Source organism: Carassius auratus, chromosome 16 (assembly GCF_003368295.1).
Source record: "Carassius auratus strain Wakin chromosome 16, ASM336829v1, whole genome shotgun sequence".
Taxonomy (NCBI): domain Eukaryota; kingdom Metazoa; phylum Chordata; class Actinopteri; order Cypriniformes; family Cyprinidae; genus Carassius; species Carassius auratus.
Window position 1 is genome coordinate 27,170,517 of NC_039258.1, and position 20,810 is coordinate 27,191,326.

Here is a 20,810-nt window from a genome sequence, read left to right on the forward strand (position 1 = left end):
GGTCTTGACTCGGACTCGACCCTTTCTGAACTCGGTCTTGACTCGGACTCGACCCTTTCTGAACTCGGTCTTGACTCGGACTCGACCCTTTCTGGACTCGATCTGGACTCGGACTCGAATGAGCTGGTCTCGACTACAACACTGCCACGTAGTGTATGAATTCTATAAAGACTATTTATTCATTAATAATTGGAGTCTGAGAAAGCCCCTCACACTTCACTTTTACAGTTATTGAAGTGCATCATCAGGGTATTTAAAGTGCACTTTTTCTTTTTTTGGAATTTTCAGTGTGAACACACTACTAGCACTATTTACACTAGGCTACAAAACGTTAAAGAATAGTGCATAAGTATGTGATTTGGGATGCACCATGTGACGTTCTTTCTTCTGTGGAAATTATTGCTGTCAAAAGATCAGTCATGATGAATCGCATCCAAAATAAAAGTTATGTAATAAATGTGTGTACTGTATTTATTATGTAAATATAAATACCCACACATACAGTAGACAATTTATATATATATATATATATATATATATATATATATATATATATGCATGTGTGTGTATTTATATTTACATAATAAATATACACCATACACACACACACACATGTATTTTTATTTTGGATGTGATTAATTGTTTGAGAGCACTAGTGGAAATATAAAAAAAGTTAATGCGATCCAATTTTTCTTTTATAGTATTTTCTTTTGTGTTCCACAAGAAAGTAAGTCAAGATATGGATATACACAAGACTGAGCAGTTTATTACAGTGTGTTTTTGTACAGTGTGCATTATAAAAGTTTATGAAGCAATTCATAATAAACATCACTGTACAATTAAACTCATTTTCAACAGGATATAACCACTACATACTTGGGGAAAAACATGAATAAACAAATCTGTTTAAAAAATGAATGTATTTACATTAAAGTACTCATATAAACTTACAATATGCAACAATAACAAAATGTTTTTTTTTACATTTTTTTATTTTTATTTATTAGATCAGGTGATTTATAAGATATTTCAAAATCAAGTTACAAATTATCATACTTGTATCTGCTATATGATTTAAGATCGATTTTAAATGTTTTTTATTTTTTATTTATTTTCTATTTTAGCTATTTTAATAGTTATTATTAGTTATTTTACTAATATTTCACATACATTCAAAAACCAACATGTGCAAACACGTTTAGAGACTTTTGAAGACCTATTACTTTGCTAACTTAATAAGCTTTGTATTTTTACTCAATATTCTTCTCAGTAGGATCTGTCAAATACAGGTTAGAAATAAACAGACATTAAGTTACATTGTCACATAAATACATTCATGTAGGCAGAAACTTATTAGAGAGATAGACCAGATGAGCCAATGTTCAATTAGCTTGAATGGAAGTGTTCCTATTGACACCTATGACTGCGGTGGGCATGATTGATTGAACATGGTGTTGTATTGCTCTACTTCATTGGACAGCTGTCTGTCAGTCATCAATCCACCCAGTACAACAATGAAATGAAGGTAGGTGGAGCTCTGATGGGTCGAGGCATCAGTATGGGTTCGCCCACTCTCCATTGGTTTGTTTTGAGAGGAAAGCATGTAAACAGTGTTGCTAGGTGTGCACTGTCCTCCTGCTCTCATGGTTAAGCCACACATGAACATAAAGATTGCTGTGAATGCAGACATAAGCATTTAGGTAGAGATGCAAGCCACTGCCAGCAGTGCATTTGCTCATCATAGAGTATAGCGCCTCACGAAACGTCTGCTCACCATACAACCTACTATTACAAGAGCCTCATTGCAGTTTTGTCGCCATGGTGCAGCCCACATGAGCTCAAGATCGGCAGGGCAATGACTGCTAACAGAAAAGAGAAGATGACAAAACAGATTTGATAATTTATGTGCATTGCTTTTCCCTCAAGCTTGAGCAGTGCATGATTTCTGAGAGCCGGATCACACTCAGGCAGTTTTGAGGAGCAGGCCTCAAAAAGTCTTCCGTACTGAAGCCTAGAGGTGGCCTGCATCAGTTAGGACCAGCTCCACTGTGATGCTGATGGACCCAGTGTAAACATACTCCACCACTCTCGTAAGGATGTCATAAAGAAACACCTTGGAGGTTTATCTGGGGCTTCTGGGTCTCCAGGGCTGCTGGACACCAGAATACTGCGGTGACATGGGATCTCTGCCCTGAGAGAAAAGCACAACATGTGTGAGAATTCAGTCCTTCCTTAAGCTATTCAGCTCCAGGAGAAGAGTGGAAGTCAGGATTTTGTCTTTAAAATGCAAGACTTCTGATGTTGGCTCATCTAAGCTGTAAAAAAAAAAGGGAGGTTTTATATACTTACTGTACTTTGTTGCCACAAATATATTTTTCTCTGTGTACATAAAAACAATAATTGCAGTAGTTTATATGCATTTCATATTACGAGTTTATTTTTAAAATCTAATGATTTTTAAAATTAAGCGATATTATATTTATTTAATTTTTAGCTTTTATCTAACATTCAGGATTCACATTTTCTCTACTCGTCTATTCCATTGGAAACCTATCCCTCGGCACTATAGCGTCATGTCCCATACAAATATTTAATTTATTATATAATAAATTACATTCAGTATTACACAGTAAATATGAAGTGTGTGTATATATATATATATATATATATATATATATATATATATATATATATATATATATCAAAGTATGTTTATAAAAATGAATGCTTAAACAATAAACAAACATTGCTATCTTTCTGACACAATGACATGCTTAAACATTAGTGTGAAGCTGCATCGGTGAAACTATATTATTTTGTATGTTTTCCAGTTTGCCTGAAGACTGATCTATCATAACAAACACATGCCATGCTGCTATCTACAGTCTACTCAGGAGTTGTTGTGCCAGCCTGCAGTCAAAGCATCTTCTCGGGGACCTGGTTTGTCAGCCATATCTTGCCTTACCTTGTCTCAGCTGATTTGAAGCACATTCTAGATGCTCCTGTAAATATCTTTGTATCATCAAACCTCGACCAAAACTCAAACTCGTCCCTCTGTTTTCAAAATCTGTTCACTTCTGAAAGTTGTTCACTTTCTGAGTTTGGCAGGTGGATGTTTATAGAGACTGGGACGACCGCGGTATGTAATTTGTTGTTCAGAAATCCTTCGAGAGGCCTCAGTGTACATTCCAGTCTCCCTAAAAATAGAAATCTCTCTTCTCTGTCTGAACTGGAGCTAGTCCCGCTAACACTTCCTCATGGTACCCCCTCACCCTCTGTTTTTCCATAACACAAGTTTCCTGACTGTATCGTGTCTGAAAGCTCCATGCTCCACCACGTGTGTATGTTATCTGAAGCTGTAAACAACACCACTGGTGCCCGAATGCTATTTAAGAGTTAGCCTGTACTCGGAAAGACCCCCGTTTCTGAGCTATGCCCTCCCAAAGCCAACATTGTGTTAAAACAGCAGTCGTTACTAAACATCGGGATGAGGATACATAACAGCTGAATGCTTTGAAGCCAAACATACGCAGTTATAAATAAGGCACCACTGAGTGATAAGGGCATTGTCTGAACGTACTCTTGCTAATTTAGTGTCCTCCTGCACTAGGGTTGCACGCTAAGTGCATGAAGTTGCATAAGCATTTGCAAATAAACTGTTGTAATGATCAGTAATGTAGGGAGAAAAACTAATTAAACTGATAAAAATCTTAAGTAAATCACAATCTCAATCTATATCTCTATAATCTATTATTAAATTATCTAAACAGTTTTGACAATTTTGATGATTGGATTATTTGTGTGGACTAACGTTACTGAGGCGCTTTAAAAATACAGAGTTAGCTCAACAGCGCCATCTAGTGTTAGTTTCCTGTACTAGTTTCCTGCCTCGAGAGGTATTACGCAATAGTTGCACCTGTGCTGTCATCTGTTTCTCATGCTGTAAGCTACAATGTTAAACGACTTCAAAAATAAATGTTTTCTTGTGCCGTAAGATAAAATGTCAACTGTATCCACATTTGATCAATCAAAAAAATATATATTTATATACAATCATCTACTTTCAGATTAAAAAAAAACTATTTTCAAAGCACCCAGGGTGAAAAATGGAGGCATTTTAGTGACATCTTAACCTGAAATAGCAAAATAACAAAATAGCCTAAGGCAATAGACCTTTTTTTGTGCACTAAACCTTCTAAACTGGGTCTGGGTCTCTCTCTCTCTCTCTCGTTTGATTTCTAGAGAAGGCACAAATTGATAATGTAATACCCTGAATGTAAGTTACTTTGGATAAAATCACCTGTCAAATTCAATAATGCATTACATGATAGGATTTAGTTGGAATTACTTTATACTTGAGCATCACCATCATAGTAACCAGCCCCTGAAATTCCTGAAATGAAATGATGGAAAACTAGTATGTCAGTTTAAGAAATTTGTGGTAAACAAATTTTTGCTCCTCCCCACCCTTTGTAGGGCTTGAAATGAATAGCATGAGTAATCCCTTTGAACTTCTACCACAACACACACCCTTTGAAAAGATTACAGCAGGCAATACATTAGCAGTAAGATCAGAGAGTGAATTAAGTATGATGTTCTAGAGCAAGCAAACAAGAAAAGAAATAAATAAACACAGTCCGAATAAATAAAATAATAATAATATTTATAAATAAATAATAAATTATAAAACAATGATAATTGTCTGTGACTGATCAATAAACATAAAATAAATGGTATAGAAAGATAAATAAATAAATATTTACTTGTCACCTAACCTCCATATACACACAATAAAAAAAAATGTTCATTTCAAAATAATGACAATGCCGTGTTGCCATGTTGGGACATTAAATTCTCCAAAGCTGCCCTTTATGGAAATATCTGTCTCTTTGTAGAAATCTCGATAAGTAACCTGCGAGGAGAGCCTGCAGACTACTTCACATATCTCAGCAGTGCTGAGATTGCCTCTGTTCTACAGCATCCACATGAAGCGCATTTGTTATTTATCTCATACTGAAAAAGCCAGTGCCTCAGGAGAACATCCTTACTGATTAACACTGCTTATCACTGCATGAGTAAATGAAGGGTAAATAACAGTCACATCAAGACATGGAAGGATATGACTGTTAGACATTCTCAAAAAAAATTTTTATTTAATTAAAATAATTATTTTTATTTTACCACTTAGGTACACTTATATCTCATTTCTTATTCTTAATCTACAGGACTGCATTGTGATTATACATATGTGTGTTACTCCTGTATGTTCTATGAACACATTCAAGTAATTGAAACTAACTGAAACAGCGCCTATTCATTAGAAATTTCTGGTTGTCATGCATCATGAGAACAGCAAAGAGAAGTCCTAATAGAAAGAGGCACAGTTTAGATATATTAAGGATCAATGTCTGATGCATTTTGAAGAGCACTTTCATCTTTTGGTTCCATAATGGATTCCTTTGTGATCCTCCTCAAACGCTACAACACACTGCATCATTTCCTAAACAGACCACCATAAAACAAGAGCCTGTCTCTACAGCACAAAAGAAAATATATTTGCATTTTTTTGTGTAACACTGATTTGGGGAGAAGCAACAAGTGCTTGTGTATGTTGCTCTACATTATCATCATATTAAGTGGTGCCACTGATGGCGTTGCAATGCAAAATGCAATATGTCCATTAGGAATCGCAGGTTGACCTCTAAAAGATCAGTATGACAGTGATATATTACATAGTTTGCTCCGCTCATGCAGAAATTTAAGGGAACATAACAAATAGTGAGATAGCAAATTGGGTCATGTTGTGTCAGATCTCAATGACCTACTTCTTACGGCCTTTTTTTCTGATATGGCCTGGGGAGAATGTTCCACTTTCAAAGTCATGGCAAAAGTTCTAATCACCATCACCAAACAGCAAATACTAAAGTTTCTTCTCCAAAGTTCAGAGCATCTGTAATGTAATCAGTAGTCTGGTGATGGTATTTAACAGTGTTTACAAATGCAAGAAAGAGAACTAAGAAAACTCTTGAAATAAAAAAATATATAAATGAATGTTCACAACATTGTATTGTGTATTATATTGTCTATAGCCGTTGAAAAATATTAAGGCAGCTGTATATTTTTGTGTGTTAAATTCTATTTGTACTGTATGCAAGTGTTAGACAAATACATCAAATAATTGTTTCCAAAATGAAAAAAACCTGCTTTTTACATTGCCATTATACTGATATCAAATATTATTTAGAAAATAATTATTTTTAAAATATTTAGAAAAATAAAACTAAATGAAATAATCATTCCCAAAATGAAATAATTATACATTGTCATAATGCAAAAAATCTTTCCGGAAAATATTTATAAAAAGAACAAATTGTGAAAATAAAGAAAAAATGAAAAGAAGGAAAGAAAGAAATAATAAAAGAAAAGAATACAATTAATGTATTGGTTACTGACTAGAAGTAAATATTAAATTAGTGAATGTAAACATAATAATTAATTGTGACAGTCTAATGAATAAATAAATACATTTATTTATTTACCATTATCAGACCCCTGGCCTACAAAACACTACTTTAATGTCATGTTCCTGTAGAGGTCAGTGCAGCTCATGATTCTAGAACTTGTTGGAATAAAATAAGTCCTTATACTCATTACTCATGCTATTATGAGAAGAAACATGAAAGTTTTACTGCACTGAATATTAATGATCATTAATCTACCTATAAGTCATTTCTCCAGTGGATTTTTTTCATCAAACCCACGTTGTACTTATGGGACAATGCAGCTATGTATTCATTAAAGTAAAACAAAAATCAGAGTAACTAATCTGCAATAACAGAGTTGCATTCAATACCATTGACATACTTCTGTCACGTTCATTTTTTTAATTATTTTTTGGTCACCTGACAATCTTTTCAGCCTTCTTTTTATTCTTCTCTCTGCAGCCAGTCCAGGCTTCATGGTACGCTTCATCGGTGTGACACAAACAGACACGCCGTGCACCTTCAGCAATAATACACCTTTGATGGAGCACAGTTGCCTTTGGAAACCTAGAGAGAGAAAGGGGGGTCTTAAGGGGCTTACTATTAGCTGCTTAAAATTCTTCTGATGTAACCAGTGCATAGCCACTGGAAACCAAAAAAATAGATGCATTCCCACTAGAGTGGCACTTTCACCCTATTTTGTTTACTCTCAGTGGTGTTGTGTTCCAGACGTCTTTTTTTTTTACAGCTGAGGAAACTAAATAATGAGTTCTTTCACTGAGCGAGTCGGTGTGAAGGCAACACTGTTTATCTTTATATCTTCAGCCGTGGCAGACAGCTTCATACAGTGTCGCAGGCATACTGACACAAGGTGCCTTGGCATTCAAAATGGCCAGAGTACAGGCTCTTGGGGTTAGAGAAACTTAAAAACAAAAAAAGATCTTTGTACAGTCCAAACAAATGGCCGTGTCAGACCAATACTGAAATGTCAGGTACTGTAGTTGAAATGCCTCTGTTTACTCAGGATAGAGATGCGTGTGTGGATCTTTATAACATATAAGCTTTCAGTGAAAATGTCACTCTGAGGACTGATTGCTGGATCATGAAGTTCAATCATAAACATTATTCACAAAAATGATGAAGAACATAATATTTTTTGGCACATAATGGTTCTTCATTGGCATTGATGGTTCCATGGTACCCTTAACATCTAACCTTTCCATTGCATAACATTTTTTTTTTAAACAGTGGAACAATGTTTATTAAAAACATCATATTAAAATGTACTGTATTGTGGAAAATATAACTGAAATATGCTTTTAAAAAAGTACTTTTAAGAACTGAAAGCCAATATATTTACAAATTAACACTGAACTAACTGGAGCTGAATGATGACACTGTTGTCTTGTTAGAGCTGCTTTCAGGAGATTTTGGATTTGTCTTATATTGGAAAACTATTTGCATTTGAAACAATCTTTAATTTATAAATTGCTATATAGCGTCTTGACTTAATAAAGGTGTAAACCATTCGGAAAAAAAATATGCTAATGAGTTTTTATATTAGTACTGAAATATTAGGCAGGTGTGTTTGGCCTGAAGAGACTTTCAGGAGGCTGTATTTATTTTGATGTGGTGATGGCAGATGGACGCTCGGTTTGTAACTGATATGCCTCACGGCGACAGCCAGATAATTCCGCACCGGAGTGAGCAGATACACGGCAGACTCGCTGACCAGCTGTTACGTTAGGTAATTAAGAGCTGAGGCAGGCTTCTGGGCATGAGAAGACCCTGCACAAGGGGTTATGGACTGACAGCCAGAGGCTAGCTGTTTGGCAATCCACAACACAGGACTAAACACTGCAGTGGTTGACAGACACCTGAATACCTCCTGGGAGACGCCTCTGAAGATATTGCCATTGTATTTATTGTGAAGGACACAGTAATGGAGTTTATTCAGGGTAGTTGAAATATTTCATTTTGCATTGAGAAATAGATGTACAGTTACCTGGAACATTTTTCTTGTCACAGGGATTTTTTTCCAAATGTTTTTCATTCAAGATTTATTAAATATAGCATCTACCCTGAAGCAGAAAAATATTTTAACAATTTGAATAGTATTAAAATAATATATTTATCTTATCTCATAAACTAAAATAATTTCTGTCAGAAATCTAATGTTTTCTGTATATATTTATTTGATTTTAATTTAATTTGTTTTTAAATATAGATTTAATGTCTGTAATAATGTGATAAATAAAGACTTTCTCAGTGAATCATCTATTAAAGGAAGTAATCAAAAAGGTGTTGCTGTAATTATAGTGCCTCTTTATGTACCATTGGTGACACATTTACCACTGTTCGTTGATTTTTTTTAATCGATGAAATAGTCACTTCAGTAGGAATCTACTCGATCTGGAATTTCACATTAGGGCAAAAAGTTAGCAAATTTAGCAATAGGTTCATGTTGGTCACACAACTTTGTCAAACTGACAAAAAGCTGCTAGGTTCAAAAGTGACTTCTGTGTGACCTCGAGTAGCTTTATTTAAAACATTATTACAATATTAATCGATTTTGCAGAAGTTTCAGTAATGTAACCCCACCTTAAAATATGTTTCCTAATGTGGCTGAATCATATATAACATAACAACTGAACTTCAGACCTTATTTGGAGACCTTCCAACCTTAATTGTACAATCATTTAGTCTACTTCTAGCCTATATAATTCACACGTGCCCTGTGTACAATATTTAAAAAGATTTTAAAGAACTAATTTATAGTATATATACATCCGTAGTATTGCATCATCATGAAGCCTGAAAATGTCAATAGTTCAAAGTTCAGATATGTCACATGGCACGCAAAGTCAATAAAACCCGATTTAATAAAAAACCGATTCACTGGCATCTCGAATTTATGCAGGCACATATATAGCCTAGACTATAAAATAGTAGCACCTGGTCAGAAAGGTTATCTTTAAATTGTAGACCATTGGGGAGTTTAGCTCACTGAGCAGAAGAAACAACATAGTACTGCTTCAAGTCTAAATGTGCTCTGTCTCTTTAACTGACCGTGCCTTGTGTAAACATTACTGTGCGCAATACTATTTCACACAGAGCGTTGTTGCTGCCTCTGCCAGAACTTCAAAGAGCCGTGGACGGCACCCATTACTTGGAAAGAGAGAAAATCACTCAAAATCAAAAGTGCATTTGTCTCCCCGATACGTTACCGCAGGACTCCCCGTGGGTTCCCCGCTGTGTCTGATGGGCTTCCCCTGTCTGCGGCTCAGCAGGAAGTGAGCAGGTGAGACGCACCTGTTCAGAACACAGACTGAAACTCAGCACTAGTATCTGATGGCTGGCAAACACTTCGGATAGCTGTATGATATGCCAAAACGCACATCACGCTATTATTCCTAACAGCAATTCGCCGATAAAAAGAAGACATGGACTTAGACCTGCACTGGGCTCCAAAGCCGGATTACGTGTTGCGTTTTTGAAACATATCCCTCCGCGACCTATACAGGTGGGACGCGAAACTGTTCACACGAGTTTCTGTTATGGGGAATCAAGTGGAGAAACTTACCCATTTGAATTACAATGAATTACCCACCGCTGACCCTAATGGATTTGACCTAGAAGACGACGCTCCACGGATCGGCGTGTCTTATATTTTCTCCGCGGATGACGACGAGCAAGAGGAGAACATCGATGAGACAGAAAAGGAAGATGTTAAGCACTACGACTGTCGCGATGAATTAGAAAGCGCGGTATATTATCGCGACGAGTGTATATATGAAAGGAATAGCAGGTTCGGTGAAGTGGGAACCATGTCGTGCGAAAACTTGGCGAATAAGTGCAAACCCGGTGACCTGGTGGAGTTTGTGGCTAACGGTCAGTACCCGCACTGGGCAGTATGCGTCGGCGACCAACAGGTGGTTCATTTGCATAGAAACGAGATTAAATGCGACTTTCTTTTCGATGCCAGTCAAGGTAAAAGGGGCAGAATTGTGAACGAGCTGTATAAGTTTCAGGCGCTGAGCCCGGATGTTGTGGTGCAGAATGCCATGGAGCAAGTGGGGATGAAAGAGCGAGACATTTGCTGGAAGAACTCTGAATGCTTCGCTGCCTGGTGCAGGTTTGGCAAACGCGAGTTTAAAACGGGAGGCGAGATACGAATCGGGAAGCAGCCGTACAAGATGAAACTGCAGCTGTCAGAGAAGAAAAGTCACGTTTTGGACTTTCAGAGTTTGGAGGATTTGATCATGGAAAAGAGGAGAAACGATCAAATGGGAAGGGAAGCCGTCATTCAGGAACTGGAGAATCATTTAAATTGCACGGAAGACACTGAGAATGATTACAGTTGTAACTGATGATGGATCAAAGAGGGAGGTTCTCTAGAGGGCAAACAGCCTCATCATGGAGGATCGTGTGGGCTTTATTTGTAATCACCTCAAGCACAGAGGCAGTGTTGCAATTTCATCAGTTTCTCAAGAGAGTTTTCCGTTAGCAGTACTTTTATAAATTGAACAACTTCAGCTTGTTTGCATTGATAATCCTGGTGTTTAAGGATTTGCTTTGCTGTATTCTCATCCAAGGGAATGTTTAATGAAATCCTTTCCACATCACCTTTTAATGATCACATTTACAGTATTTTATTTTGAGGACTGGCAAATTAGGCTATGTATTCCCTTGACACATATTTCAATAAAGTCTGAATATTTTTACTTAAGCAATGTTTTGTTCTTCAGCATTGGATTGTGATATAATCAACATGATTTTTTGTTATTTAGCTTCAAGTACATATAAACATATTTTTGCTACAGAGCTTATTCAAATGTTATTTGTGCATATGCAGAGAATATATATTTATTTTAAATGTGTTTCAGTGTTCAGTTCAGATCAACTCTTCCAATTGGTTTGATAAATATAACTTGTTTTTATAAATATATATATATTTATTTATTTTTCTTTTGGTGGTGATTGAGTGTTTTCTGTCCGGAGTTGACTCCTGATTCCATCATATTTATTTCAAGAGTATCCAAACATTTCATGATGAAAAACACCCCAAGGGAAAAAGTAAACATGTATTTATGAATATGATTAAAATAACCAAGAGTTTACAATGTTCAGAGGAAAGGATTTCTTCCACAGATCGTCACTTGGCCCATCTAAGCGTATATATTTTGTTTTCCCTGGTGACTTTAATGATTATATCTTACTTATATAATTTTTAATGATGCCACATATTACAGGTGTAGACAGCGTTATATCGGAGAGTTAATATGTAAGAAAAACTGGGTAGTGACCATAAAAAAACTCTCTTTTTATGTTCATAAAGCATGCATTTGCCCTTTGTGTTGTTTTTGTTGTGCCCCTTTAGGGATTTGATATGAATCAATAGGGAGAAAAGGGGCCATGGCAAGAAAGAAAAATGTGGTCTCTGTGTTTCTGATGTGTGTTTTGTTTCATGATCCCAGACTTGAGATCCCCCGTTGGTAGTATCTGTGAGATAATGTTGCCTTAAGGAGGTTTTGTTTAGCCAAAGAGGAGAGGATTTACATATCTGCTGGAGAGCTTGACTGCAATCCCAAGATAAGATGTACAGATGCTCAGAAATGATAACCACTGCTTTTTGAAGCTTTTCAAACTAGAAGTCTTAATTAGATCAATTTAAACTCATTTCTCATCTAATTTAAGATACTGGCTCAGATTTAAGCATAAAATCATGTCATTTAAGCCAACGTTAATCAAATTAAGTTGCTGGTTTAGACTAATAATTAAGATGCAATCTTAATATGTTATTATTTTGTGTAACTCAATGGTACAAATATGCCTTTAAAACATCCCCCCCACAGGTCACACAAAGTAACTCAACTATAAAATAGCTATTTTTAAAGAGTCTCTGCAGCTAACAATGATTGACATTCATCCCCAAATCCTTTTTGCCACATAAAGCTGTTCTGTGCTTTACTACGCTGTATATCAAACTCAGTAGTGGGCCACATTGCTGTCTTGTGTGCAAAGATTTAATGGACTATGACAGAAATACTTAGACAACATGTAAACAAACTGCCCTTCCTGTTCAGTGGGCTGAGGTTTTCTGTGGAAGGCAGGAACAGGATGTGAAATGATATTGTACAACTGATTCCCCCATCGGACTGAGCTGACAATACTGCAAGGAATAGTTCACCCAAAATGAAAATTTGCTGAAAATGCACTCACTCTCAGGCCACCCAAGATGAGTTTGTTTCTTCATCAGAACAGATTTCAGAACAGAACAGGAGAAATGTAACGGTAGATCACATGTTCACAAATGGATCTTTGAAAGTGAATGGGTGCCGCCAGACTGAGAGTCCAAAAATCACAATAATTCACAAATAATACAAATGTTTTTAGTAAAAAAAAAAAGTAGTAATAAATCACCTATTGAACTTCAAACTGTTGTTTCCAGCTAAAATACAAGTCATCCCAAGTCCTTGCTTTAGTTATTAAAAATGGTCTTGATAGAAATTCTCACAGATCAACAAACATTTACAAGCAAAAACAGACAACGAGGACTAACTTTTTCACTATGAATATTTTCCATGGTTTATGGATTTATGGTTTGTGGTTTGTTACAGTTTAAAATTAAAATGCCTTAACAATGGATTAGTTTTTTCAAACATGCAGCTTTTCACTTCATAAGACATTAATTGATGGAGTTGTGTGGATTATTGTGATGTTTAGATCATTCTGATGGCATTCATTGATTAGCTGCTGTAAAGCTACATTTCTCCAAATCTATTCCAGTGAAGAGACAAACCCATCTATAACTTTATAAATTGGTGAGTCAATATTCAGAAATTTTCATTTTTGGATGAACTTATTCTTTCAAAGTTATTTTTTTTTTTTGCCACCAAGTATTTAATTCGGTACTCTTTATATTTAATATATTAAGTAGTAAGTTACATTTGCATAGCTGTCAGAACAAGCCTAAATATTTACTCTGTTATAATGTGTTATCTTAAATAAGGTGTTATCTTCTTAATCTCTTCTCTTTGCCAGGGTTTGTTGGGTTAATCAGATCTTAATCTGATTGGGTTAATCAGTGGCTCTGACTCTCATCACCCCTCACTTTCATGGAAACACTGAGACTGTTTAAACTAGAAGGTCTGGTGATAGTAAATCATTTCTGAATACCAGAGAGAGAAAATGAGAGCAATCCATTCACTGACCTGCTGCCCCTCCTCTAACCTGCTATAGCAAAAGGCAAACATGATCATCAAATATTTCATTTTTATAGTACAACAACAGCATTGCGGTATGAATTAGTATTAAAGACACATGAAATAAAAGTTTCATTGCTGAAAAAAATCACTATACTATCTATCCATAACGGATAATTCAAAAACAGCCATAAAAATGATCTAAATAGCTCCGGTGTTAAGATCTCCTCTCAATGAGATAAGTGGAGATACTTAAGACCACATAACACAGTAGTTATTTACAAAGTTATTTACAGCTCTTTGATTTGATAGCTCTCGAGTCCCTTCATTCTGATCCAGTTTTAATTTACTGCTCATCCTCTGAAGTTTAAATGGATAATGTGAATTTAAATTGCTGTATAAGATCCAATGCAATAACATAATCTTAATTTGGTTAAAACGGCACTTTCATGTGAAAAAGATAATGAAGAAGAATTATAAGCTGTACTGTCCTGGTGATTTTTTGCCATCTATAATTCCATTGCAGATGAGGGTTTTGAGATGAGATCTCCTGTTTGCTGCTGGGATATGAAATTAGAAATGCAAATATAAAATGCAGCACTATAGACTTGTGGTCAGGATACCTATCATAATAAGACAGATTAGTTCAGTAAACTCTGTATGCAATTTGAATGTGAACATGATGTTAGTTGTGGTGGTTAGTAACTTGATACATTTCAGTTTCTTATGATGGTAGTATTTCTCAGGAAGTGTTAAAACAGTCACTTTTATGTCTAAGTATTTCATTTCCAAGGAAGGAGATTATTCCAGTGCAACAAAGCTACATCTCCCAGCTGTGCAACATGTTATTGCAATTTATTGTGAGACTAATTACATGGGATCATTACACTCCCAACAGCAATCAGAACTCTCTCCCGAAAGTAAAAGACAGATTAAAATCTTTATATGAAGAGTTCAGATGCAAAAGCCTCTAAATGCCATCTGAAATTTTCATCTAAAATTAGGATTTTTATCAAGCTCCTATGCTTAGGTTGAGTCATTTTATTTTAATGGCAATGTACAGGTCCTTTTCCAGGCTATTAAAGTGAAATAACTGAACATAAATATAGGAGCCTGATAAAAGTCCTAATTTTTTATGAATATTTCAGATGGCATTTAGAGGCTTTTGCATCTGAACTCTTCATATATTCAATCAATGGCATGGTAAAGGAAGAGTGAAATGGAAAGAATTATTCATACTTATCCGTTTGACTAGAAAGGAATTATGAGAGATGGTATGATGGAAAGAAATGTATCACATTATTCTTATTCATTAATCCTTATATAAAATAAAATAAAATAAAAATTTGACCTTCAGGTTTTGGTTCACATGGTTTACAAAATGTTTTTTAAAAATGAGAATAGTTTACTTTTATCTGCTTAGGTTGTGTACAATAAGAGGAACAATTGTTGAGAATAGCTAGGAAAACTCAGAGAAACAGAAGGTATTGCCATGAAGCCTTACCTAAAATAAATTGGATTTTTTTAATATGTAAATGTGCCTTTCTATTGATTTATAAAAAAAAAATGCTTTACATGTTTTAGTGAGCATTTAATACTGTGCAATCTGTACAGGCCCACAGGAGTCATCGATCAGGCCAACACCCTAATACATTTATAATTTAATCATAAAAAAAAGAAAACAAAAAGTTATGTTACCTGAAGATATTTGAAATGACCAGAACCAAGGTTCCTCCTTTACTCCAGTAAACACAGCATTCTGGTCCAGGAAACATCTTATCAAAAAAAAAAAAAAAAAACATACAGTTTCCAGGATTTCCTTGGCCGAAGAACACTTAAGGCTTTTGTACCATATGAGTCAAAGCCATTCTCTCAAGAACATTCTTCCATAGTGCTTCTGGATTTAAGTCAGAACTTCTTCATAATGTATTATATGAATGGATAAACTAACTTTAACTTCTGAAAATACAACACAGGCCTAAGACTTTGTGCAACATGTTGAAGAAAGCCATGTTTCTGGGTCTGACACCATGCTGAGTCATGACAAAACCTCAGCTATTCATTCCTGGCATGATATCATGGCCTGCTGGACAAGAATCAGAACAAGTTTTAAATCCATCCATTGCTCTTTTTTCCCACTGCATCTGACACTCATCCTTCCCTTTTGTGTCATATCCTGCTCTAATCTCATATTAGAGAGCACAGCCACCGGTTCAGCTCCCTGTGCTTCTTGTCTGGTTAATTTGTGGCCAGTCACTGGTGAGCCATTCATGTGCCCCCATGATGCAGAGCAACAGAGGAGGTGAATGACGCTCATTATGACTAGCTCTTAATAACCTCCATGAATGAGGGCTGCCGGATCCATCCAGTCAAGAACCTCAGTTCAATTAGTATACAGCATAAAAAAAGCATAAGAGCAATGCATTTGTGCTTTTTCTCAAAAACTGCATCACAAAAAAGTGCAAATATGTAGATTTTATGAACTCATTTTGGAGATTTGCAAGTCTTAACATTGCAAGATGCACATCATGGATGTTTTAAACAATTTTAATAAAAGCGAAGCAGGAAAATGAGAGACCACTTTGAATATGCCCCTTAGGCCCTGTCAGTTTGCAAAGCTCCAGTGTTCTGACAAGATAAGAGGATGACCCTGTTACTGACTTTTTTTTACAGGCCAAGGATCATCAATGTGACACGTATTCGCCCAGCTCACTCTGACTGGCACTTCAGTCACACAACACTCCTTTACTCACTGCCACTGAACAATGTAGTGCCCTCCACAAATACACACACTTACAGAGACAGAAAACTACCAGGGCAAGTCAGAATCAAATTATCCAATCTATTTCCCAGCACTTGCTCAGGAAAATCATAAGTGGGTCAGAAACTTTGACAGAGTTTCATTTGCCCCCCATGTTCTGAAGCTTGCTATGGAGATGTCAGCTTCTGGCTACTCTCATCTTTCTTCATATTTAATTTTAATGCAAATAATGATAATGATGACTAAAATTTACCAAAAGAACATTCCTTTCACTCTGTTTCTCTGCATATAGCCTGTAATATTTTATTGTGTGTTTATATATATATATATATATATATATATATATATATATATATATATATATATAATATATAAAATTTGTATTCTAATAAAATACACACACACACAAAAAGGATACAAAAAAATAAATGCAAGTGTACTATACAAAAAAAGAGTACTATACAAAAAAGTGTACTATACTAAAAGGTATATTGATTACTCATACACAGAATTTTGTCTAATCAAATGCTTTCTAGAGCAAGAATGCCCCTCCCCCTGTGTCATCTGCTCCCATCTACCAAATAGCTTTTTCTTTTTTTTTCTTTTTTTTAGCTATGACATAACTAAAGCCTGTGGCTATTTAAAAAAAAAGAGGGGGAGAGAGATTATCAATATGTAACAACTTCCTGTTTCAATAGGACATATACTTATATACATATACTACCCATCAGAATCTTGGGTTGGTACGTTTTTAGAGATGTCTGCTCACCATTTATTTGATCTAAAATATGTAAAACACTAATATTGCTAAATATTGTTATAATTGGTACAATATGGTTTGGTGTACAAGAAACGTGTCATATCATTATCAATGTTGAAAACATAGCTCCTTAATATTTTTGTGTAAACTGTAAAACAATGTTCACATAAGCTTTCAACATTCTTTGATGAACAGAAAAAAACTATATTTATTTGAAATAGACTTTCGTAGCATTTGAAAACATCCTAACCAAATAAAAGTTTGTAAAGAAGATCTTGACTCCCCAAACTTTTGAATGGTATTGCAAATGATTTCATGCAAAAAAATAAATTAATTACAGCTTTCAGAATACATAAAGTTACACAAAATGCTTTTGTCCTTCGTCTGTAAAGCAATGAAGATGAATAAGCACTTATTGCTAGTGTTGGTTCATGTGAATCCTGTCCCATCAGCATGACGTTTTTAACAAAAAAAATTATTAACACCAGCCACCCGAGCGATAACACAGAGAGAGTTTGTTTGATTTGACAGGGCACCCAATCTCCCAGCGCCGATCAGGCCTCATACTGTAGCAATGAGGAGGGCAGGAAGATAACAAGGCAGAAGCTAATTACAGCGCCACATTCACTCAGCCTGGCACCATCAGATTGCTGAGAATATTTGGTATTTTTCAGAACTGTGTTTTTAACAGTTGCACAATAAGAGTTCTTATGAATAATACGTGTGTGACTAGACCGCACATGTTTACAAAATTCCAGATGTACACGTTGCTAAATTGCAGAGGCTTTTATCACACGTTCACAGCAGACATGAATCATGCGGCTGAAATGGTTACATCATGTTTACCAATGCAACATAGTTTCTGGAAAATATGTGTTATGGTGGACAACATAGCCATCGGTGTCAGGAATCTATTCATTTGAACTACAAGATGAAAAAAAAGTGGAATTAATAGCAGTTCAGTATTAACACTGTTGGGTTACGCAGGGAGGGATTTACAAAGATTTAATTTTCTAACCTAAGTAAGGCTTGTGTGCTTAGTAAAAGGTCACAGAATTATTTTGTAATTCCAGCCAGTTGCAAGAAGGAAAAAGAGAGAGTGTGTGTGAGTGTGTGTGTGTGTGTGTATACTCGGCTATGTGAAATACTGAACAATGTCTTCACTAATACAGGGAGATATGTTGAAAGCTGATTTGTAGTGGCCCCCGCTATCTTAAAGGCTTATAAATCAGCCAAATAGTTGTTTGTTTAGTGTCAATAGCTTACTGTGAAGGTTAGGTTTATCGATAAATTATTATATAAATCCATTACATTTATGGGATATCCTGATTAACATGCACTGCAATCTGTAAAATGTTTTATGCCATTAAAAGTTTCTTATGTGCACCAGTGTTGCATTTATTTGATCAAATACTGTAAAAACAGGTATATAGTGAAATGTTAATAAACTGCATTTTATTCCTTTGATGGTAAAGCATTCAATCATTTTCAGCAGCCATTACTCTAATCTTCAGTGTCACACGATCCTTCAGAAATCATTCCGATATCCTGTGATTTGGTTCTCAAGAAACATTTCTTATTGTTATCAATGTCGAAAACTGTTGTGCTACTTAATATTTTTTGTGCAAACTGTTACAAAGTTTAAAAGAATAACATGAATTAACATTATAATATAATGTATTTACTGTTACTTTAAAAAAATGTTAAGGTCTCCTTGTGAAAAAAAAGAAGAAAGAATCAATTTCTTAAGAAAAAAAAAAAACAATTACCCCTAATATATCTAGCACAAGACTCTCTGCAAAGATGAGCAAAATTTGACAAATGCCCGTATGGGGAGGTCTTTATTCATGAAATTGATATATAAATAAAAAAATTTCCCCTAAAGGTTAGAGTGTGGGTTTGGACCAGTTTGGTATTTAAAGTCAGTGTACAGTTTAAAATGAACAGAATCTTTATGGAAAAAAGATGGTATGTATGTGTTAACTGTAGATTTAGTGTGATTTACAAGAGTGTCTGTTTTCCTTTATGTTATATGGATAATGTTTCGATTCCTGGACCATTCATGGATTACAATTCCAACGTGCACATTAGTACACACCTCACAAAAAAATCACAAGAACAAAAATCTATCCTAAGCATTCTCCGGTTTGAACTTAACAGGGTTCATAACAGCACTGATGAATCAACGAGCAGAAAATGTACAAATAATAATAATAATAATAATAATAATTTAAGGAGGCCGTAAAAGATTGTTGTAAAGATTGTTGCGCTTGTTGTCAGTTAAGGAATGTATTTTGATAGTCTGATAAATTATCAAACTATATAAGCCTGAAGCTGATAACTGGCTGCCAAGATCAGGAAAGATGCAACACTCCTCCAGTTCCTCCTCTGTTTGTCCTGCCCAGTGCATTCCAACAGCATAAACTAGTAGAGGAAGAGGAACAGTTTGTACTCCATGTATTTCAAACAGTAAGGAACCTTGAAGTTTAAAAAAGCAAGGAAACATATTAACACTGCAAATTCAAATGCGAATAAAAATCTTAAATCAGCATGTAAACACTCAAATGGATTTCTTCTTACACAGAAAACTAAAATATAATAAAAAACACTTCAGCAAGCAAACCAGTCCAAACTCAGAAAATAATTGGTTTCTTTCTCTGAACATGTTCCTGCTGTTTCTTTCAAGCATGCCAGGCTTGGGGTAAATAGTGCACATGAAGCAAAATTAAGTGTTTGAAATCCTATTTAAAAACCTGATGTAAGATTATTAAAAGATTAGCATAACCTAGTTTTATCTGAACGCTCTCTTTGTTTGTCCATGTGTCCCGCAAACAAATAGCCTAGCTTTAAGACAGAATCATGAAATATGCACATGCCACTGATTTCAAACTGTAATTGTAAAAAATAATCTTAAATTCAAAGTTTAGTTGCCTTTTCCTAAATCCAGCAGGACTGAGGGAGAATACCAGCCTTGTGGAAGACAAAATCTGCTGAATGATTTAACACACGTACAGCTGTTAAGATGTAGAAAACACTTGCCATAGGCCCTACTCTCATGTACGTAAACAATGACGTGTCTACCGCACGCAGCTTCGTGGGTTCCGAAATTCATTGACAATTTCTTTACCATCAGTTTTCTATTTCACTGCTACTGTCATGTTGAAGCAATAGTTTATAATATCTAAAACTGTTATATACCTATCAGAATACAGGATGTTGTCAAAAGTTTACTAGACTAACATATGGTATTATTTTTTAGGCTGCTTAAAAATCATTACAAAGCTATCTTCACGGTTCTGGTTCGGTGTTATTTGGTTTATATCCGTCACAAACGAGACACCGATTACTGAAAGCTACACAGAAAAGAGCTTTAAAATAAGACGCGAATGATAGATCCGAGGCAAACAGAACTTACAGTAAATGTGACAAGTAACACACTGAGATAATAGTGCACTCTTGTGGACGTCGGAAGTGGTCACACTTAAACTAAGAGCTAAAATAAATTGCTCTCTGTGCCAGGCGAAAGGTTAGTTTTATTTTCTTGATTTTCTTTCTATTATTAGGCTATCACACTTGACTTACATATGCACAGAGCAATGAAT

General features: G+C 35.3%; 2 protein-coding genes across 2 annotated transcripts; one reads left to right on the top strand and one right to left on the bottom strand.

The window, feature by feature from the left end:
• Positions 1–690: 690 nt before the first annotated feature.
• Positions 691–3,601, bottom strand: LOC113116691 (kelch-like protein 38). The gene is given in 7 exon segments (XM_074559958.1): positions 691–1,974; positions 1,976–2,032; positions 2,034–2,104; positions 2,106–2,145; positions 2,147–2,188; positions 2,190–2,315; positions 2,966–3,601. Coding segments are annotated over 7 exon segments (435 nt in total). The 5' UTR covers positions 2,992–3,601; the 3' UTR covers positions 691–1,901.
• A 5,847-nt stretch (positions 3,602–9,448) lies between these two features.
• lratd2b (LRAT domain containing 2b) lies at positions 9,449–11,212 on the top strand. The gene has a single exon (XM_026284999.1). The coding sequence runs from the start codon at positions 10,040–10,042 to the stop codon at positions 10,850–10,852; it is 813 nt and encodes a 270-aa protein (XP_026140784.1). The 5' UTR covers positions 9,449–10,039; the 3' UTR covers positions 10,853–11,212.
• Positions 11,213–20,810: the final 9,598 nt, after the last annotated feature.

What these genes read in the sequence shown, in the direction of transcription:
- lratd2b (XM_026284999.1), top strand. Translation starts at nt 10,040, where the DNA reads ATGGGGAATCAAGTGGAGAAACTTACCCATTTGAATTACAATGAATTA.